At 42.7% G+C, this 24,369-nt stretch overlaps 1 protein-coding gene across 13 annotated transcripts in view; it reads right to left on the reverse strand.

The window, feature by feature from the left end:
- Positions 1–618: 618 nt before the first annotated feature.
- LOC147031540 (uncharacterized) overlaps positions 619–24,369 on the reverse strand; it is a 47,663-nt gene continuing 23,912 nt past the window's right edge. For 10 of the 13 annotated variants that reach the window (XM_085864753.1, XM_085864689.1, XM_085864697.1 and 7 more), the window contains 3 exons: positions 22,913–23,092; positions 17,186–17,272; positions 624–2,504 (listed from right to left, as the gene is read on the reverse strand). In XM_085864753.1, coding sequence (XP_085720879.1) covers positions 1,684–2,504; positions 17,186–17,272; positions 22,913–23,092 — 1,088 coding nt within the window. In that variant the 3' untranslated portion in view covers positions 624–1,683. Of the gene's footprint in view, positions 2,505–17,185; positions 17,273–22,912; positions 23,093–24,369 lie in introns of all 13 variants that reach the window. The other 3 variants (XM_085864702.1, XM_085864784.1, XM_085864668.1) reach the window with 2 other exon arrangements.

Raw genomic sequence — 24,369 nt, forward strand, 5'->3', positions numbered from 1 at the left:
TGCTTTAGAAAGCCTCTACCGATTATCGACACGGTGATCAGTGATAGTCATAATGGTACGACAGCGATACCAGTATAGTCATCCCAGTACAATAATCCGCAATAGTCATACCGGTACAACAGCGATACTGGGATGAAGCGACAGCGGTATAGTCATACCAGTACAGTGATCCGCGATAGTCATCCCGGTACGACAGCAATACTGGTATGAAGCGATACCGGTGTAGTCATATCGATACGGCAATCCGCAATAGTCATACCGGTACGACAGCGATACTGGTACGAAGCGATACCGGTATAGTCATATCGATACGGCGATCCACGATAGTCATATCGACATGGCAATCTGCCATAGCGATACTGGCCTGTGCCGATTACCAATACTGATCTCGTTTTAAAACAAAATCAATTTTAATACAAGTTGAAGTTGGAAGTAAAATAACCGTTCTCATCATTCCATGTGGGAATACTTTGGAAAATTACCGTGCATCAAGGATGTGTACGTCATTTGAATACGTAATGAGCTGTTGCGATATACGTAATGATTACAATAATAAATTATTATTATCAAAATACTGATATACCGGTATATCAATATTGGGGGGGGGGGGGGAAATAAATTTTAAAAAACGATTCCAACGAAGCCTATTACAAGTCTTCCTAGGTTTTTGCTCCAGCAGAGATATAATAGTTCACTCATTTATAAAATGGAATTTTATTTGAAATGAAATTTTATCTTTTGATTAACTGATCGAGAATCAATAATTGAACCGACAAAGGAAATGGTTGTGATCCTCTGAGTAAAGCCTGTTTTGGTTATAGGGTTTCCCTGCCTTGTTACTGGAATTTCCCTGTCATCTGAACTCGTGTCAACCATTCGGCAAGGAAGGAATGCCAATACATTCCAAAGAAGGAAAAGGATTTTATTGATGTCCCAGAAATGACTAAAAACTTAAAAATGACAAAAAGATAAAATGTTTTTTCATTGTTTTTTTTAATGTTAATCCATTTTAAAAATCCTTTTCTTCTATTTTTTTTTACAGAATGAAGAGTGGTGAATATCGTGTTATTCCCATTGACTTCAATCTAAATTTGATATGGTCCAGAACCAACATTTTCATACTATTGCTGTGAAATCCACAATGAAACAATCATAACTTTTTGTTCCCACATTTCATTGTGCAGGGATCAATGATTGTGTGGGTGTGATGTGGCAGGAATGCAAAATGGGATAAGATATCCCAAGCATTCTTTTACTGTTTTCATTTTATTGTACAATCATAGCTTAGGAGAAAAAAAATGTATGAACTTAAAGATAAAAAAACTGAATGTAAAAATAACATATGCAATGTGTGAAGTACGGATGCATCCAATTAGGGAGATGCTCCCTTGTATCTACTTCCTAATGCCCTCCACAAGAGGCTATCCCATCAGACTGCATCTTCATAAAGCCTGCACCATATCCATTCACCAATGCACAAAGAATTATGAAAGATAGCATTTATATTGTTGAAAAGTGAAAATACATTCAATTATACACCACAGAAGGAAATGGCTTAAATTTTCTGAGAACAATCATAAACCCCTATTTAAAACTCCGATACATGTACTCATTTTACATTCCAAAGAAGCATTTCTATTTTGGTTCTGGGTTTGATCCCAACAGCATAGTGGCTGCACCTGGTCATTGTGGGCCATGAGGAGCAGTGGACACGACTCCACCTGATCCACCAAAACCCACACCCTCCGGGTGGACATTCCGTACGTGGCTCACAAGGTGAGAACGCTGAGTGAATGCTCGGCCACAAATCTCACAACGGAATGGTCTCTCCCCGGTATGTATTCTCTCATGGTCCTGTAGGTGACAACGCTGTCCGAATGCTTTCCCACAATGTGTACAAGTGAATGGTTTGCGCTGCAGGTGTATCCGTCGATGGCAGTGCAAGGTGGATGAATGCGTAAAGCCCTTGCCACACACCTCACAACGAAACTGGTGCTTTCCCAATGGCTGGCGGCGTTGAGTGTAGGAACATGACTTCAGAGACCCACCAGACTCTCCAACACGCCACCGCTGATGTGCACGTGCGTGCATGCGAAGGTAACCTGGCTGACTAAACGTCTTCCCACATTCAGAACAGATGTACGTCAGTTTCTGCACTCCCTCTGCTGCCTCGTTGAATAAGGAATGCCGCCAAGAGTCTGTAGTACCCGACCGGTTATCCATATCCTCTCCGGGATGCCCAGTCATCACGTCTGCCATTGGTTGCTCACCGCATAACCTGATAGGTTGTTCAGCCTTGCTCTCTCCATCACTACTGTCCCTCCCAGAAATGACCAAACAATGTGAAACATCACCTGAGATCCTGCAGCCATTTCCTTGTTCTTCAGAGGATGTTGTGGGATCATTAGGTTGAGGGTCTTTGGCTTGTACGGAGGCTTCAATCGAAAGGCTGGAAGAGCGATTACACATGGGGTCCACATCCACTGGTTCAGCAAGCGATGGGCCTGGGAAAGCATCCAGAAGCTGATCATATAGCAAAACAAGAAATCATACCTGAAACACAAATCCATCCTTGTTGGGGCCCCGGTGAAAAAGAGGTAAGTTAAGTTTGGAACGCATAGTGCTCTTTACTTAATATGGTTCCCGTCAAAATTATTCTTTTTGTTTCAAGTCATTCAAAGTTGAAGAGTGTATCGCATGTATTTTGTTCTATTTATAGACATTCATGGCTATGATGAAAGCATTTACATCAAATTCAGTGTAACAGCATAAGCATAAACAATAAAGTTATACTCAGCATTTCTTTTACTGGCGATCGACTCCAAGCACAATCACCACTTTTCATCTCCGCTAGCAGTGGTGACGTGGATCAAGTAAATTGCTATAAACAGCCACTTTACGTACACTATAAAGATTAGGATATGCCAATAACGGTGCTCAGATAATTTCTCGCTGTTGTTTTCCTTTTTGTTAGTTGGCGTTATCAATTTGGTTTGCAAGAAGATAATTAAGCATTTTGTTCGTCAGTTCTGCTAAAACAGTGCTCCTCAGCACAGCATGCTGTGCACAATTCTCAAAAGACATCATTTTCGCAAAAAATGTGCTACGTTCCATACAGAACTAGTCACACCAACTGCATTGCCTGATCCACTCCCCCTCTCGTGTACCCTACCACATGCAGGCATACACAACTCTCCCCTAAACTAACTACTTCCATCACAATGTACACACTAGGCATTGTGAGAGAAGTGTGTTCAAGATGTCGATCCACATTTGTATTTTAATTGTACTAAAGCTCATTTTGACTGCATTCCAAATTGCATTCCACACGGCTTGCTGAGAATTGACATTTGATTCCCATTACTCTCTGTTACCTTCCCTCCTTTCCATGCATAAAACAATTGATTGCATTTTCTGTTTTATCGCTAGTTATGAATGCCTTCATTCCTTTATTACAATTTGACCTAAATGAAGAGTCAGGCCCAGTGGCCTACCTATGGTCCAGCGATTCAGCAATCCAGCATAGTGGGACAGCAAACTGACAATCGGCAATGTTTTATTGCTTTTGTCATTTCTCTTTACCCATTGGATGTTGCTGCTCACTCTCGCCTTCAAAGCATTCCCTATTCAAACTGCCTCCAATGCTATGTCGTTCTGAGATCGCCTTGTACTGAATGTTTTCGGAAACGCGTCGGTCTGGCACGTCGAAATCCCGTGAAAGTTGTCACAGAGCCGAGCTTGAATACAATACTTTGGAACATTACTTCAACAAAACAAAAACAGGGTCAATACTACTGGGCACTCACCTGGTAGAATAATGATACCAAGGAGGAAGTCAATATGGGACAGAATCAGCAAAATGTACCAATGTTATAACAAAGATCTATTTTGGGGGGGCAACCCCCCATAAACATTCTTAGACCCAGATATTTTCAATAGCATGAACAAACTTTGGTACAGCAAAGGTGATGAAGGTTGTGGCCAAGTTTCATCAGACTTGCGTGTGTAGTTGCCGAGAAGAGAGCAAATACCTATTTTGGGGGGAACCCCCCCCATAGACACCCTGCCTTGGCCCGATTATATATATATATATATATATATATATATATATATATATATATATATATATATATATATATATATATATATATATATATATATATATATATATATATATATATACACATGTGAACAAACTTTGGTACATACCGGGTGATGAAGGTTGTGGTCAAGTTTTATCGAAATAGTGTGTGTAGTTTCAGAGAAGAAGTTGCAAATGTTTGTGGCTGGATGGACAGATGACATGCTGTCCCACAAGTTCCCCGGAACAACGTTCCATGTGAGCTAAGAATTAACATGGGGGTCATTCCATGTCAAATCATCAAAGAATCTGCCGTCATCTCTCAGATTTTTGTAAAACTTTGGGAACCAATTGGGACCCATGAAAAACAGCAAGAACTCAAATATTTTTGCTAACAGCCTCTTCATTAGTGAGATACAGACTAACGAACTTTGGACTAATTAGCACGACGTCGCGAATTCAAATGGCCATATCTCTAAAAGTATAACACCTCGAGAGCTGGTTTTGGTGTAATTTTAAAGGTATTTTCATGCCCTATGAATTTGTCTGGGCAACATTTTCCTACCTCCAACCACAAAAAAGTTATCACAAAATATAAACTTCAATCGTAAATCCCCAAAAAATGTATCCTTCAAATTTCCTCAAAATCATCCCAGAGGTACCTTATGATGTCAAGAAGCTTCCACATAAGTTTTGTGATGGGTACTCCAATAGTTTCTGAGATATGAGCAATAATGTACATGTACGTATGGCATATAGGTTCGAAAATCAGCATTTGTAATGTATTATACAATCATTCTAACCGAGCCATGACAGGGAACACAGGGAACGACCATCAATTGCTTTGAAGTATCATATACTTTCATTTTCAACTGGGCCTGAGGGGAAGAAACAAGTGCTGCTGTTGCTGCATTGAAGAGGAAATTGAAAGCCTAAGTCAGGTTAGTGAACACTGTGTACTTGAACTCACTTATTGATTGTATAATACATTACAAATGCTGATTTTCGAACCTATATGCCATGATTTGACATGGAATGACCCTCGGTGATAAAAATCAACACTTCAAAGTGACCTATTTCGTGACACCTTTTCAAGGGCATTTAAAGAGTTTATGACCTGCCATAATTTTCAGTACAAGGTCATGTACCATCATTTGGTTCGAAGTTCTTTTAAGCACGAGCAACATACTGTTATATTTGTGGGGCGACAGAGGAATTTCAAAGGAAAGATAGGATTGTATGGAGTTCCTTGGTCTGTGGATGGGTAGGAGACACCACAGTGAAATTAAGGAGGGAAACTGTGAGCTTAAGTGTTACGTGTCACCACACGAGGAATGGTGCTGTGTTAATTCGGTAGGGATTAAGGATAATTTCCTCAAGTATGTAATTGCCCCCTGTGACCTTTTCCTATGTTTTTGTATTTCAAGACAGGTGATAAAGGGGGATCACATCCTAAAAACAACAACTACCGAGTTGCCCGCCTCAAGGGATGATGGCTGGTGAACAACGCCCCTGGAGTGGATGATTAATGGTTGTGACATTAGCAAGAGGAAGAAGAGCACATCTCGGCAAGAGAACTGGGGAAGCCGCTCGTTGCAGGAGGAGAGGAAGGATCATGTTTTTTTGTGACGAGCGGACCTAGTTTGGGATAGAATCGGTGGTCAGAACACGGCCAGAAAGAAGAGACAGAAGCGAGTGAGGAAAAATGTTCAGCGAAGACGGGAGGATTGAGATAGAATCGGTGTTCTGAAGTGGACAATGGTCGAAGAGCACAGATTTGTGGGAGGACGCGATCGAGTGAGGGGGTCTCGCTGGCTGGCTACGTCTGGACATGACGAAATGCAGTGACAATTCTCATGTCGTGCTGTGAATTTCCCCGCGTGATGGAGCAAGATGTGAGCCATTGGCTTTTGGCTGAATTGTGTGGGACCAGCGTCAACGCCTTGTGTTGATCCATCGGGGGAAAGAGACGGTGCCATTCTGCAAAGCAGCGGCGCCGGTGACGACGATTGACACAAGAAGCCGCACAGCAGTCTCTGAACCTTGGCATCGAGTATCGCCACCCGAATAACCTCTCGTACATTTGTCCACCCAGAGAGCGGCTGCACGCCATTTTGGGCACATTTTCCTGTGCAGTGATGAAGCGTTGTGGTGACTTACAAAATACCGAAACTCACTTCTGGACCCGAAGCTGCAAAGTGCCAAAATAAAGGAGGGATTTTTCTTTGTTTTATTTTGTCCCCTTGTTTGTATTTAAGTCTGTGTGGAGGCACCTCAAAATTAGATTTAGGTTACCTCACATCTTGATTTATTTCCATTATAATTGTTGATTTTCTGTTTAAATCATGATTTATTCAATTTGCTGGTGATCGTGTATCTGTAGTGGATTTGAGTTCAACCCGTGTGTCTCCGTCCTTTGCCGCCCTTTCCTTTCCACGCACACCATAATCTCCGATAATCTCGGCTGTAAGCCTCCAAGAGAACTGTTTGGCCATTCTTCCATGTTGTGGCAAACCCCCTGGACACGACAATGCATGACATGGCCAAAAGTATGAAGGCACCCCTTCTAGTTAGTGGATTCGGCTATTTCAGCCACACCCATTGCTGATAGGTGTATAAAATCAAGCCACAGTCATGCAATCTCCATAGACAAACATTAGCAGTGAAATGGGCCGTACTGAAGAGCTCAGTGACTTTCAACGTGACACCGTCATAGGATGCCACCATTCCAACAAGTCAGTTCATCAAATTTCTGCCCTGCTAGAGCTGCCCCGGTCAACTGTAAGTGCTGTTATTGTGAAGTGGAAACGTTTGGGAGCAACAGCAGCTCAGCCATGAAGTGGTCGGCCACACAAGCTCACAGAATGGGACCGCCGAGTGTTGAAGCGTGTAGCATGGAAAAATTGTCTGTCACCGGTTGCAACACTCACTACCGAGTTCCAAACTGACTGGAAGTAATATCAGCACAAGCACTGTTCATAGAGAGCTTCATAAAATGGGTTTTCATAGCTGAGCCACCACGCAAAAGCCCAAGATCACCATGTGCAATGCCAAATGTCAGCTGGAGTGATGTAAAGCTCACCGCCATTGGACTCTGGAGCAGTGGAAACACGTTCTCTGGAGTGATGAATCACGCTTCACCATCTGGCAGTCCTACGGATGAATCTGTGTTTGGCGGATGCCTGGAGAACGCCACCTGCCTGAATGCATAGTGCCAACTGTAAAGTTTGGTGGAGGAGGAATAATGGTCTGGGACTGTTTTTCATGGTTCGGGCTTGGCCCCTTAGTTCCAGTGAAGGGAAATATTAACGCTACAGCATACAATGACATTCCGGACGATTCTGTGCTTCCAACTTTGTGGTAACAGTTTGGGGGAGGCCCTTTCCTGTTTCAGCATGACAATGCCCCCATGTACAAAGCGAGGTCCATACAGAGATGGTTTGTCCAGATTGGTGTGGAAGAACCTGACGGGCCTGCACAGAGCCCTGACCTCAACCCCATCGATCACCTTTGGGATGAATTGGAACGCCGACTGCGAGCCAGACCTAATCACCCAACATCACTGCCCGACCTCACTAATGCTCTTGTGGCTGATCCCCACAGCAATGTTCCAACTTCTAGTGGAAAGCCTTCCCAGAAGAGTGGAGGCTGTTATCGCAGCAAAGGAGGGGGGGACCAAACTCCATGTTAATGCCCATGATTTTGGAATGAGATGTTGGACGAGCAGGTGTCCACATACTTTTGGCCATGTGGTATGGCTTGTGTACATGTTGCATGTTCAACAGTTTATGTGCTTTTATTGTAACACCGTCGCACATCTCCCACATGATTTCATCATCGTTTTGAGCTTTCGCAAAGTGATTTACATCTTAGTCTGCTTCTGGAGGAGGAGACTTATTCATCATGGGACTGCCAGTGGATGAGGCAGACCCAATACACTACAAACTTCCTCCAACTTCCCCAGTCTTTGGACAATGGTCTCAAGGGCTGGCTGTGAATGGCGACTTCTCCCACCTTCTGTACTCAGTGGAAAAAAAAATAAATCTTTATTTTCTTCCTTTTCTGTGAAGCCAGAGCAGGGGTTTCTCATGCTCCTCTTATCATACATCTTATCATGCTCCTCTTATTCGGTGGAGACAGGGCAGAATCGAGGGCCCTTTTACATCGGCCTTAAAAGGCAACCAGACCCATTTCAGGGAGGATCACCTCAATTCAACGCAACAGCTGCCACGAATGGCTTCACTAGGCATGCTCCAACCTAACAATGTCACATGACAATAGGAACTTGTCAGACTACCAACCACCTTTGACAGCACACACAACCTGCTGCATTGTTACCCTTAATGCTACACAATACATTCAACACCACAAACTCTCATAAGAATAATCTTAAAACACTAAAGCTGAATATCAATGGTATCTTTCGGAAAACATTAACAGAGAGTCCGCTCCAAGTCTGGGAGGTTGGCGGTTCAAATCTCGGCCGAGTCATACCAAAGTACACAAGGACATTTCTTTCACCAATACAACTCAAACTAAATCAGCACTACTCCTGGCTGACAGGACCACTGACATAAACTCAATTAAAATTAGAGCATCCAGCAAAACCTAGAATGACAGCATCTACATTCCACCGGTCACTTCATGTCCATCTGATTATACTCCAAATTTATAATTACTTGCGAATACACACAAGCATATATTAGGTGCAATTTCAATGTCCATAGCTCCAATCAGTTGATACCCCAAGCTGAAAACCAAATGTGGACAGTAAATTCATCAACTTCAACAATTAGCAATACTGAATGATTACAAACAACCCACCCGACTACCACAATCTTATGAACACCAACCAACCTCAGACACAACCTTCAACTCACTTTAACTGGCCATAGTTTCTACCCGGAACTCATACAAATGAACGTGACCCATTCTCATCATGCATCAGTTCGGTATAACTAGACTTCATAACCGTAAAACTTTTGTGAATTACTGGAAGGTCAACTGGACTGAATTTACTCAAGACACAGAAACAATGTTATCTAACATTACCGTCTTAGCATTTCACACTCGATGCAGCTAATCAAACATTTTAACAACAACCTTACCTTCTGCAGTGACAGACATAGCACAAGGTTACATAAAACAGTTCAACCATAACTTTTCTCCAGAAATCAAGCACACGCGCACGCACGCGCACGCACGCACGCGCACGCACGCACGCGCACGCGCACGCACACACACACACACACACACACACACACACACACACACACACACACACACACACACACACACACACACACACACACACACACACACACACACACACACACACACACACACACACACACACACACACACACACACACACACACACACACACACACACACACACACACACACACACACACACACACACACACACACACACACACACACACACACACACACACACACACACACACACACACACACACACACACACACACACACACACACACACACACACACACACACACACACACCTTCTTCACGCAAACAATTACAACAAACCTTGAAGCATTAAAACTAAATCCAAACAACTTTGGAAAACAAGAACGTCCAGACGTACATCCAGCAATACTCCAACCTCAACTCATGAAACACGGACACGTACATCCAGCACGATTCCTACTAACAAAGAACAAGCCAACCTCATCATGAAATATTACTCATACAACCTAAAGACACTTGGAGAGACAACAGACGTACAAACAAACCAAACACAAAATCAAAGGAGACGACGATGAAGTTCCTCCTTTTACATTAGAATATGAGACACCACTGGAAAACTTAAACCAATCCGCAACAGGCTCAGATCTCATATCCGACTTCCTCTTCTTTCCTTATCAGCCACAATGGTTCCCACATTCTTGGCTGGGGGGAAGTTTTTGGCAAAGTCTTTCATGAACTGGCTGGCCAGGCCTGGCGTTCAACTAAGCAGTTCAACTTAGCAGGAAGGAATTTGGAATTTGGCCATTGTATCGGCGATAGCTCGCCGACTCTTTGCGAAGGAAGATCTCATATCCAACATACACGTTAAACATCTTGGTGCACATGGCATCCAAGCACGAACAAACATCTTCAACTACACATGGCTTGACCACATGGAAACAGACGACAATCATTCCCATTCGAAAAACCAAACAACAATGCCAACGACCCTGCCGCTCATCACCCTGCATCATTACTCTGTTGTGCGGTCAAAGTACTTGACTGTCCCATTCTGTCCTGTATAACCCTCATATTCCTCCAGCTCACCTCCAACATGGGTTCAGACCTCTCCATTCTACAACCACTTACCTCACCACTTAAATGCAGCTCATTTTAGATGGATTTTACGACACCAAACCTCCCAAATGCACATTACTTGCAACCAATGACATTTACAAAGTTTTTAACACTGTACATTCTCACAAAAAACATGAGCAACTACAACGGCACTTGGTGGAGCACATACCTCCGCAAGGCTGAACAGTTTACTACGATTTGTATCCCACGGATAGGCCAGATCTGCATCCTGACCTGAATCAAAATCTAATTGGCTTGATCTTGTCACCTACCAAACTCATTCACCAATATTTGTCATCTGTCCATAGCTTTTTGAGATATCGAGCTACATATCGTTTTTGGCCCCGTCTCTCAATGGTGAAGAATCACTTTTAAATTCTTGAATCCCGATCTTCACCAAAATCGAATCAATTTGTCCTCGTCACACCCCCAACCTGTGCCCCCAAGTTTCATCCGAATCCGTCCAGAAGTTTTTGAGATATCGTGCTCAAAGACAGGCAGGCAGGGATGAAAACATATCCTCTGCCAACAGAGGCAAGTTAAGAAAATAACTCGGCAAGACAAAAGAGAGTACGAGAAGGACATGGCTGAGAATATGAAACATAATAGCAAGGCTTTCTTTAAGTATATCAGGGGAAAAGAACAGATTAGGACCAGTGTGGGCCCATTGGGGAATAGCACCGGGAGAGTGGTTAGTGATGAAAGTGAGATGGCAGGCTTATTAAACAGGTATTTTGCTTCAAGTTTTACACAAGAACAGTCAGAAAAATTGCCAATAGCTGAGAGTATATATCGAGGAGGTGAGGAAAGGCTTTTACAGAAGATCCAGGTTGGAGTGGAGGAAGTAAAGGAACAGCTTGGAAATCTAAGAGTAGATAATGCTCCGGGTCCAGATAATATGCAACCGAGAGTATTGAGGGAGGTGGCTGAGCAGGTAAGCGAGATGGTAACGGATATTTTCAACAGCTCACTGGAGTCAGGACAGGTACCGGAGGATTGGAGAGTAGCAAATGTAACACCATTATTTAAGAAAGGATCCAGAAAATAATTGGGAAACTATAGACCAGTTAGTTTGACTTCTGTTGTGGGGAAGGTGATGGAGCATTAATTAGGGACCAGATGAGGGAACAATTTAAATAAATACAAACTAATTAAAGGTTGTCAGCATGGGTTTATCAAAGGTAGTTCCTGTCTTAGGGCCCTGTCACAACTTGACGTTTTAGCCAGCGTATGGCAAGGTATCAAAATGTATGTAAAACGCTGGCGTACGCTGAACTATTGATGTCTTTTTCTCCAGTTTTGGACATATTCATAACGAGTTGGACGTATGCATAACGTATTAGTAATGTACACAGAACGTTTCGATAACATATAGATAACTTATATCAACGAATGCTGAGCGTGTTGTCGGCGTTCACAACGTATGCCCAACGATAGTCTAACTTATGCATAGCGCGCGGCAGTGTATCGCCGACGATCACGTGGTGTAGGCTATTAATAGGCTGCGGCTCGACGATTCAAATCATAACCGCACAAGACATTGAAGTGTCAAGCCGCCGTCACACCTTGACGTTTTAGCCAGCGTATGCCGACGTATGAAAAAATTGCTGAATACGCTGGCTAAATCGTCAAGGTGTGACAGGGCCTTTACAAATCTTTTAGAGTTCTATGAAGCAGTATCTGATTGGGTGGATGATGGAAAGGCAGTGGACAGAGTATATCTCGACTTAAAGAAAGCATTTGATAAGGTACCACATCGGAGGTTGTTAGCCAAAGTGAGGGATTGTGGAGTGGCTGGTCAGGTAGCTAATTGGATTGCAAACTGGCTTAGTGGTCAAAAGCAAAGAATAGCTGTGAGTGGGAGGATGTAAGTAGTGGGGTGCCTCAGGGATCAGTACTAGGACCATTACTATTCATGATTTACATCAATGATTTGGATAGTGAGGTGAAGAGTAAGCTTTCCAAATTTGTGGATGATACAAAGCTTGGAGGTAAGGTGGATAGCAGAGGGGGGTGGTGATCAGATTCAGGAAAGTATTGATACTTGCATAGATTAGGCAAAAGATCGGCAGATGTAATTTAACCTGAACAAGTGTAGGGTGTTGGGGATGGGAAAGAACAATGAAAATAGAGAATATATGATGTAGGTGCCAATTTTGGAGCATGTCACACACAAAAAGGATCTGGGGGTGGTTGTAGATACAGGAGGTAAGCAGGCAGCACAGTGCCAGGCAGCTACAAGTAAAGCAAATATGGTTTTAGGTTGTATTCAGAGGGGGATGATTTATAAATCAAAAGAGGTGGTGTTAACATTGTACAGGAATTTAGTGAGGCCACATCTAGAATATTGTATGCAGTTTTGGTCACCACTGTTCAGGAAGGACATAGATGCCACAGAGAAGGTTCAGCGTTGAGCTACCAGATTGAATCCGGGCCTAGCTAGACTCAGCTATGAGGAGCGGTTGAAGGAGACAGGGCTTTACTCACTAGAAAGGAGGCGGTTACGATGAGATATGATAGAGATGTACAAGATAATGAAAGGTATAGATAAAATAAGTGCAGATGAATTATTCAACAGAGTAGACAGTAATAGGACCAGGAGCCATAGCTTGAGAGGAAAGAAGAGGAGAGTTCAGACGGGAGCAAGGCAGAGGACTTTTACTCAGAGAGTAGTTCATCTTGGAATGGTCTCCCTGGAAAGGTAGTGGCAGCAGAAACAGGAGATAAGCTTAAATTAGAATTATATAGGTACCTGGAAGTTATGGAGATAGAGGGGTATGGGGATGTAGTTTGAACATTGATGGGTGATTGTGTACAGAGTGCTGTTGGTGGGGCTCTCATCAAGAGGTATTGTGGTGCGTTTTTTACCCAAGCCCATGCCCCCTCCCCAAAGGAAGAGGGGGGAGGGAGGGGAATACAGAAACTAAACAAATTTTCTTTTTTAAGCTTAACTAAAAATGAAAACATTTTGCATTTTGTTCTTTTGATCTTGTGTTGATAAATTAGTGTGGTATTGATGTGGCACAGACATGATGGGCTGAATGGCCTCCACCTCTGTCTCATTCCCCTCACCGAAGGAGAGGTAATTGCGTTTGTGTCTGTTTGTCTGATTGTCGACACAGAACTTTCTTTTTTTTCTCTGCAACCGCATGTCGGATTTCGACAAAATTTTCACTATTGGTGCGAATTCTCATGCAGAATGTTTTAATGATAATTATGATGTCATAGGTCATGTGGTGTGACACCCATATTGGAAAAATGGAAAAACTTTGGACCTCTATCTCTGAAACCGCACCAAGGAAAAAATTGAAACTTGGTACATGGCAAGCACGCCTCATGGGGAATGTGTAATTTTTTAAGATGTCATAAGTGTCCTCATGACATCAAAATTGCATATGTCGAAAGCCACATCCAATCAGTCGGAAATTTGAGGGTCATCGAGGGATAACATGTTCCATATAAATTTTTAAATGACGTCATTGGTCACGTGATTCGGCAGCCATATTGTTTAAAAAGGGGAAATAAATAAATAAATAAATAAATTCAAAAATCTTCTCTGAAGTGGCTGAACAAATCGAGGCAAAACTTTACATGTATGACCACCTATCCATGAGGAACAAAACGTTCACACCTGATATCATTTGTCACATGGTTTGGCAAAAATATTGTTGCAGAAATGGGCCCTCAGTGTGTTATTAAATATAGGATTAGCCCAGATCCCCCCTTAAATACATGTTTAGCCAGGTTGTTTGGTAATCGGACGTTTCATGTGTATCAGGAGGTGTAGCAGGCTGTCCAATGTTCATACACTGGTGGTGTACCGAGAGGAGTTTCTTTTTCCTTCCCAACCCCTCCTAACTAGCCCCCACCCAGCGCCCTGAGAGTCAGTCAACAAGACGTGTCAGCAACCCATTGGCGGAGAGCGGCTGCAATCTCGAACGATGGACAAATCATGGGTCCCCGGAGGCGGTCCGGAGAAAGGCCCGCCCCGAAAGGCAAGAGGAACTGCCCGAGGTCAGTCTGCGATCTGCTTCATGAGGAGTGGTTTGGTCGGATGTTCCTCCTTGGTTATGGATCCAGCCTGAGGTCATCCACAGGTTCATCCTGAGTCCAGTCACGGAGCCTCTGACTATCCTGACCCCCTGCACGGCTCGACACGTCTTTCATCCCATTGATACGCCTGTGGAGCTCAACACCGGGATTGGCCTAGTCTGGTGTACGGGCCAGGCCTGGATTCGCATCCTGGACCTTGTGAGAAACTAGCTGGAACACACCATAGATTTTTCTCTCTGGTGCCGTCGACCTTACGGGGGCTGAACACGCCGAGGCTGGTGCGTGAGCGGTGCGACAAAAGGAGGCCATCACTGCCATCTTGCCACGCAGCATGCGCGAACAATGTCGATAGGAGTATGAGCGCCATCTTACCACGCTGCATGCTCGAGCTTGGGCGCTCGAATCCGACAACATCGGCTTGTCACGAGCCGCATTCCTGCCTTCAACACTTTTCCTCTCGTCCATGAGGCATCACCAAGTACTCCGTGTCTTGTTTGCATCTTGTCTGCATGTCGTCCAGGCCTAAGGTTTATCTCGCTAGGGTTCCCTTCGAAACCCGTATCCGTAGCTCCCTAGTTAAGAGCAGGTTATAGATTAATGATAACATTCGTGAATGCTTTGCTTGTGTCGTGTTTCCCCAATAAATCTGGCCGATTCATATGAAAGTTGCCGTCTTGAATTTATTCGTGCCGCGCCGATGAACAATCTGCTTGATTTGTATATAAAACCAAAATGGGCTACGGACTGGCAGACTTCGCTCGGTCTCTGACAAACCCAGTCTGTAGCCGGGGTCTATATCCCCAACTGGTAAGGCCGATGTGTACTTTGGTATCGTGATCTGAGGCGCGTGACCCGAGACCTGTGCCAAACTAGCCGGCGTTATAACCCCTGAGATGGCGGCGCTTAACAGCACCGCCGAATCTTCAACAATATTACCCTAAAACCAAAAAAAAAAAAACACACCACTCAAAAGAAGTCCTGGCAAGGGTCTGCAATCTCTGATTTCTCTTTTCCTTGTTTCCTTGTGTCCACCTTCAGTGGCGGAGGTATTGACGACAAATCTTGGATCTGGTAAACAAGCACGTGTTGCAATCAACAACACCTTTTCATCAAATAAAAAAACCTCCCAAATGGTGTCCTGCAGAGAGCCATCCTTTCCCCAGCACTTTTTAACCTTTCTCCATCACATTCCACAACCTCCTCATGTGACAATCCTAAGTTATGCAGACAACTTTTCCATAGCAGCACAAAACCACACCATAAATACAACCACCTGCTTACTCCAACTATACACAACATAATTCCAACACAAACTCACACTTAACTGAATGAAAGTCTCGCCAACTAAATCAACAATCACTATCCTAACCCCAGACAAACGTGAATCCAACTACCACTCAACAACCACAATGTACAACCAACAATTCCCACTAAATAAAACCCCCAAAATACTTGGAATGGAATCACACTTGACCATCACTAAACACATCCAACAAACTATACCTCTTCTTCTTCTTCTTCTTTCGGCTGCTCCCGTTTGGGGTCGCCACAGCGGATCATCCGTCTGATCCGCATCGTGATTTGGCACATGTTTTACGCCGGATGCCCTTCCTGACGCAACCCTGGTCGCCTCTTACGACACAGGGATATGGTACACCTATTTTAACCGGGGTATACACTGGCCCAGTACACTGGTACTCATTTCGCTGACCTCGGAAGGATGACAGGCTGAGTCAACCCCCTGGTGTATTAATTCAGTGGCCCAACGGGGCTTGAACTCAGGACCTTTTGGATCCCAAGCCGCTGCCCTAACCACTGCGCCAACACCAGGCTTATCCAACAAACTATACCTAAAGTTGAGCAAAGACTCAATGTACAAAAAGTATGAACCAACACCAAGTTTTGTAAATAAAATGAATCCCGAACCACAATTTACAAACAGTTTATCCACACCGCTGTTGACTATTCTAGCCCAAGTTGGACACCCACCACAGCTAAAATAAATGTGTTGAAACTTCAAATAATACAAAACTAAGTTCTCACAACCATCACAGGTTGCACCAAACTCTCCAACAGAGGTAATATTCACTCCAAAGCAAAAATACTTCCCCCTCCAACACCACCTTGATATCAGAGGCACACACTTCATTGATGCCACTCGAATATCTCGCCAGTGACTTACTACAACGACATCTTTTCAAACGTGCCATCTCAGGAAAAAAGAAACATTCACAATTACATCCACCAAAATAATAAAACTCAACAAACCACACCACCTGAAACATCCATCTGAACAAACCCTCCCACACCCCGACAGAGTTACATTATGTAGACTTTTTTTTCTGGTTACCATGCCACACTTTCGGCTTCCTTGGGGCTGTGGGCTTCCAGCGAGGACGCCTGGGGCTACTGATGATGACATCCTCGTTTTGTTTCCTTTCAATCCATTTTCACCTCTGGCTTTGGTTCTGTGGACTGGTTCTACATACCTATTAGTACTACAGATTGGGTACAATGGAAGCACTGTATTTACTTTGCTTAGCAAGCAGTATTATTTTTCATAGTTTAAAATCCAGACTTTTATGCACTTATTATTACAAGGATGGTTGGGTTATAGCAACCAAATGTTCTTTATGGGCCTCAATGCTACCATAATTGAGTGTTAAAGATACTGTTCAAGGTTAGGATATTAAAATAAGTATGGCTTGAAACACGTACTGCCAGTAGATTCTGTTTCCACCTTGATTTCATGCTGCGTTTGTCCGATCATGTCTTCATTTACAGGCTGCCATCCATTCACAAGATCTGAAAAGGTGGAAAAAAAAAAACAACGAAAAAAACATACAAGTGGAATTTTTTCCCCCCATATGATAATAAAAACAGCATAAACTGGAAGGGCACTTGGTAGAGCGCATACCTACACCAAAGAATGCCTGATCCAGTCGAACATAAGAGCCCAATAATATTTTGAAATATCATGCGATACATCGTTTTTGGCCCCATCTATCAATAATGAAGAATCACTTTAAAGTTCTCGTAGCTGTAGCTGGATCCAAATCTTCACCAAAATCAAACCATTTTGTCCTTGTCACACACCCAACCTGTCCACCAAGTTTAAATTTCGTCTGAAGCAGTCTCCAACTTTTTGAGATATCTTGCTCATGGAGACAGACAGACAGACAGGGGTGAAAACATAACCTCCATCCACCTTTGGTGGTGGAGGAAATTATGGGGGGAAGAGGGGGGGCAGTTGTACCACGTATGAGGCCTCAGAACATAAAATTACATAAAGGTGGAGACTATCAATTCAGGCAAAAGCACTGCCCTGATAAGCAACTAACAAAAAAAAGGAAGAGAAGTGATGGATTACAAAGAGCAGGATATGAACAGTTTTAAAGAATGAATTTGAGATGGTTTGTTGGAATGCCTTGTTTCATGACATGCATGGCATTTTATAAAACTCTTTTCAAATTGTTTGAGTGGATTTGTGTTTAAGATAATATACCTTTTAATAAATCCATTTTCAAATAGACTTTTTGTTTGTGGAAATGAATGCCTTTTTGGTACATGATTAAAAAAAAAAACAACAAACAAGAGAAAGACGTCATGCAGAGCACGATACTTGCAAAATCCACCCCACTCTCCAAAGGTTGCCATGGATACATCAAATTATCCATTTCATCAAGATTAAAATTGACAATCTTAATGAAAGCTCAGATCAATCGGATGAAAGTTAATTATTTTTCAGATTGAAATTGACTTTAGAAGTTTGACCTTGAGTTGACCTTTGACCTTTTGATCTCAAAAATCGTTGGTTTCCCAATTTAGTGACACAATACGCAAATCTTGTTCAAATTTCAAGTCAATCGGATGAAAAATGACAATTTTAGAAACTTGATTTCAAGATGACCTTTGACCTCAAAATCAATATGCTTCTCAGTTGAGACTACCTCGACAACTTGGTAAAGTTTCATGACGATCAGTTTAGAATTGTGACCTGTAGGCGATAAACAGACAAAAAGACGGTGATGGAACAAGATGATGACGTGCAAAGCACGATACTTGCAGAATCCATAAAACAAATTTGACCTAAAAAATAATTGGTGGTTGAATTCAATGACCAAATATGCAACTCCTCTTCAACATTCAAGTGAATCGGATGAAAACTGAGAATTTTAGAAATTCTGCCTATGTTGTCCTTTTGGCTTATGTTGACCTCGAAAATAATTGGTGGTTGAATTCCAGTGACCTGATGTGCAAATCTTTTCAAATTTCAAGTCAATGAGATGAAAATTGAGGATTTTGAAATACCTCCATAGTTGTTTACCTTTGATCTATGTTGAACTTTTGGTCCAACTTGACCTCAAAAAATAATTGGCTGGTTGAATTCAATGACCTGAAATATAAATCCTCTTCAAATTTCAAGTGAATCGGATGAAAAGTGACAATTTTAGAAATTCGGCCTATGTTTGTTGACATTTTGGTTGATGTTGACCTCAAAAATAATTGGCAAGTTGAATTCAGTGACCTGAAGTATAAATCCTCTTCAAATTTTAAGTCAATGAGATGAAAATTGAGGATTTTAAAAATCTCATGAAAGTTGTTGACTTTTTGACCTCAAATACAATAAGCTTCTTTCCTTATGACAAACTCTACCATGTGGTGAAGTTTCATGAAGATCGGTTTAAAATTGCGACCTGTAGGTGACAAACAGACAAACAGACAGAGACAAAATTGACTAACTAGTATACTGTACTGGAAAAAAAAATCTTCCATTTTGCAAGGAATAAAACAAAAATTAAAAAATTAAAAAAAAAATCTCCCTGCCCACGATCTGGCCATTGTAACTGTGTGCAACATTTGCATCTGCATCTGGTATAAGTGTCCTGATGATCCTTCCCTGCACCTGTGCATTATGGCCTTTTTGGTTTTGACCTTAGACCTCTTGGTGCTAAAATCGAATCAGTTCATCTTTACATCATAATATATACTGATATCAAGTTTGGTCAAAATCTCATCACTGGTTCACAAGTTATCGCAGTAACAGGATTCTACATAAACATAACCTCTGAACTCTTGACCGCATAATCTCATCAGTTCATCTTAAAATCATTATACATACTTGTACCAAGTTTGACTTGGATCCCTTCAGCCGATCTTAAATTATTACGGGAACAAAAACCTATCGCGGACAACCCGAAAACATAATGCCTCGGGTAACTTCGTCAGCGGAGGCATAAAAAAAAAAAACAGCAAGTTCAGACTTTTCACAAATTTAAAGAACTAGCAGAGTACCCGCCCTTCGGGTGATCTTGTTCCAAGCATGCAACACGTTCTTCTGACGCACACCTTTATTTGGGCGGTGTATAGGCAACTGACAGCTCTGTATAGGCAAAAATAAGAATTAAAAAAAAGTAACCCATTAAGTTATGTGCATGAAGCAAAAACATACCGACTGCTAATAATTCAAAACAACGAGTACAGCACTGAAAAACATGGGGACAGGAATACTGTGCTGTAAATGGTGGAGACTTGGAATACCCTCCCCCACCGGGAGGCGGCGCTACACGATACACATTTACACTTGGAGAATTTGCGTCCGCCACCTCATCCCTCCTCCCCCAAGACCACCGGCAAATATACAAACACCCCGATGCATTATTTGGGGTCATGCTGATCCAATGTAGCAAATTTGGATATAATCAGGCCAGAACTGTAGGAGCAGCGTGATAAACACACTCACAAACACCGGTCTGTGAATTATAGTAAGGATTCAACTCTACTTTCTTTGGATAAAATGCAGTGAAGGCAAAGGGGAAAAAAAGTGTTGTTTCTTGACCTGCCCCCAAACATGGTGGGCTCATTTACACCACGTCTTTGAGGCCACTTGGGCTCGGGCAGGGCCACGCAATGTTGTGTTCACAGGCAAGCCCGGTCATTGGAAGGCGTTAAGTCAGTGGTTCCCAACCTGTGGTACGCGAGGGCCTTCCAGGTGGTTCGTGAGCACTTTCAGGCTCAACCCTTAAAAAAAGATTTGAAAAAAAAAAAGAAAAAAATGATAAAAAAAAAAAAAGATCTGGAGGACGAGGAGTTTATCTCAAGGTTGGCCTACCTGTCAGACATTTTTGGGGTCTTCAAGCACTTAAACCTGTCGTTCCAAGGGCCCAGCTGCACTGTCTCAGACTTCATCTCGAAGCTGGGAGCGTTTGTCCAGAAGTTGGACCTCTGGATCAAGAACATGGAGAGCAAATGCTAAGGAATGTTCGAACTCCTGACTACCCTTGAGAGCGAGCCCAATGATGAATTTTCCCAAGAAATCGTCCGTCACCTCTCACTGCTCAAGACTGAGTTGATGCATTACTTCCCAGACATTACATGTTGTGCCTACATCACCAATCCGTTTTCCGTTGAACCAGGCGATCTGCCTGTCGGGACCGGGGAACAAGAGGAGCTCATAGATATCCAAGCTGACGAGACAGCAAAGACGAAGCACAAGGAATGCTCTCCTATGAACTTCTGGGTGACCATGGCGTCCTCGTACCCGACACAAGCCCATCACGCTGTTCCTCAGCTACTGATTTTCCCCTCTGCGTGGGCGTGCGAGAAGGGGTTCTCAGCCATGATGACCATCAAGTCAAAGAGCCGGAACCGTCATGCTGCGCCCGGGCATGATTTCCGATGTGCTGTGAGCAAAGTTATGCCCCGCATCGACTAGCTGGTGGAGAAGAAACAGATGCAGCCCTCGCATTAAATTTTGTTCTTTGTTGACAGTTAGTTCATTTGTGTGTTCCACTTGTGAATAAATTGATATCTTATCAAATTGAGTTTTTTCTGGAACCAGGTGGTACGCGGCGACGGTATGGGACCTCCAAGTGGTACTCGATCAGAAAAAGGTTGGAAACCACTGCGTTAAGTGGATGAGGTTACCCTCTCAAATTTGGGCTGTATGGAAGCAGCAGCCTTAAAGCCATCATGGTGACATCACCATGCTACTTGGTTTCGGATTGGAAGGAGAAAAAAATAAAAAAATAAATGATGGACATTCCCCATTCTGAAGGCAAAGACCGTCTCAGTGTTGGCAGCAAACTATACAAGTGCAGCTATTGGCTTTGCTCTGTTGAGATGCTTCTGTACAGCATCAGATTAGTGGTATACGATGTCGTGCCAATTATTTATTCGAGGCCGGGTAAGGTGCAACCACAAAACACACTTTGACCATCATACATGGCATCAAAGACATGGTGTAAACAACCGAATTGAGGGTGGGAGTGAGATGGGTCAGGGGCGAAATGGGAATGAAGGAGAGTTTTATTTTTTTAATTATTTATTTATTTACATATATAAGCTGAAGGAAAGCCAGAAGTCAATGTTCTTTGAAGTTCGCCACTTCACTAATAAATTTTGGTTATGAATTAGCTGCATCTGAAGTTTGGGAGATGAACTTCTTTAGCAGGTAATTAATTTTTTTTTCATCAACCTGCCATTTTAAACAAACAGACAACCAACCAAGCAGCAAGCACTTGCATGGTAAGAAATTAAATTTTAATTTCTCGACATCAGTGCAACCATATTGCTCCAACCCAGCTGGTTTGTTGGTTGTTGTTTTTAAATCTATGCCTTTTCCATAGCAAGATGACAAGCACAGACCCAATCATTGTAAGGGAAGGTTGGCAAGATGGCCAAGACACAAAAGGCATGCACAATTGCCTCAAAGATGTCTCGCCTGGGTTTGAATCCCGACCGAGCTATAAACGGTCATACTGGTGTTTCACTGGCGGGGTGATTCATTAATTTGTGTGCCGTCCCTCAGATGGACATTAAATGGGAGTCCCATCTGCCAGCATTTGTTGGTGGACGTTAAAGATCCCACCGTGTCCTTTGTGAAGAGTAGGTGAGCTATCGCCAGCACCATGGCCAAATTCCAAATTCCTGCCTTAACATGCAGATGGTATTGCATCAGCAGCACGAACGCGCCCTCCACCAACGATGCTATCACACAAACTTGTGCTGCATACGAAAGAAGATTGTAGTGGAGATGGGAGTGGGGGGGGGGGAGTGGTGTTTCTTTTAAAAATATCAATTTATGTTTTTTTGCCAATCGGCCTCCATATTTTTGTTAATAGAGTGAAAGATCGTTTTGTTAATGGAATGTAAAAACTTCCACAATAGAGTGCACAATGACAAATGATGTCCCTGTTCTGAATAGTCATGGGAATCAAACCGACAACAGCGGTGTAAAGCAACGAGGCTTTACCTACAACCACAGCGTCGCTCATCCTTTTTTCCTGTCTGCACAGAACCACTCTATCCCTGCTGGAAACACCAAGTTGAGTTTTCTAGATTACCACATGTCCAAAGATAATTATGGCTAAAAATATTTTTTCTCAAATACAATCACAATCTACAAATAAATTGGAGTGTTCTCGAACAAAAACAACACCTTACCATCATATGAATCACAAGGCTGTCTTGAGTCTTCCAGTTCTTCTACTGGTTCCTCCAAATCCCCAGACATATCCAGTTCCTCCATGCCGAGTCCCAACCTCAACCCTGCACATATGTTATACCTCAGGACATTTGTGCGAGAAACCTGATAACCACATTCACGCACAATGTGGCAGTCTCCTGGATAAATGCCATGTACAAGTGGTGGGAAAACAAACACAGACCAGGGGACAATTATAATGATTAATTAGATGTACAATAACAATTCCGAGCAAAAATGTGATCACAACTTCAATCACAACTAGAACTGCCACTTTATAACTGCTGGCAGTGATGACCGGGTACCCAGTCCGTCCGCCTTTGATACAACATGGGACCTTCTGCAGATGACAGTCGCAAAGTTTCGCATTCATCGGGAAAGTGGTTCCAGAAAAAAAACATATTTGAAGAGTGATACAAACAGAGGCCTGCTTCGATATGGCATGGGACTGAAGAGCTACGAACCGGGAAGCACAAAGCGTTCAATTTCCTTATTACTGGCGAACAGATTCAAATAATTAAATAATTCTGGCTGCCAAACCGCGTGACCGATCAGGTTGAAATTTTAAACTTTTGTTTCGCATGTCGGCTAAATTACAAATGTGAAGTTTCGTATATATAGAAGCAGCGGTTCCAGAGTAAACATTAATTAATATTTATCCTTCAATCCAAGATGGCGGCCAAACCATGTGACTTGTGATGTCATAATTTGCACCACGTGTGCAAACACAATGGTGGATGATAATTGCAAATTTTGGCTTCGCCAGGTTAAGCAGTTCCAGAGAAAACATTATTTAATATTTTTCTTAAAACCAACATGGCTGCCAAACCCTGGGCCCAATCCCGTTGAAATTTCAAACTCTCATTCCGCATGACTGTTCCACCATAAAGGTGATGTTTCATATTTATTGATGCAGTAGTTCCAGAGTAAACATTAATTAATATTTTTCCTTCAATCCACTATGGCTGCCAAACGTTGCGTCGTACCTCAAAAGGCGGTGAGACTTTTTATTCGTCATGGAGAGGCGGTCATAGTGGTGAAGTTTCACCTGGATCTGTTCAGCCGTTTCAAAGAAAAAGACGTTTAAAGATATTGTTTTTCAATCCAAGATGGCTGACGAACCATGTGACCTATGACATCAGAAATTTATATTCTGCTTCCAACTGGGTATTGGAACACGTCTGTGAAGTTTCGTGTTAATCGGTAAAGGTGCGTTTTTCTATCCAAGATGGCCGCCAAACTATGTGACTTGTGACGTCATAATTTTTACCATGCGTGCATAGACGATGGTAGATGATAATTGCAAATTTTCGATTCGTTAGGTTAAGCAGTTCCAGAGAAAACATTATTTAATATTTTTCTTAAATCCAAGATGGCGGCCAAACCATGTGACTTATCAATTCGAAATTAACAAACT

Source organism: Eptatretus burgeri, chromosome 2 (genome assembly GCF_056783735.1).
Source record: "Eptatretus burgeri isolate ZD-2024b chromosome 2, Ebu_testis_v1, whole genome shotgun sequence".
Classification (NCBI taxonomy): Eukaryota; Metazoa; Chordata; class Myxini; order Myxiniformes; family Myxinidae; genus Eptatretus; species Eptatretus burgeri.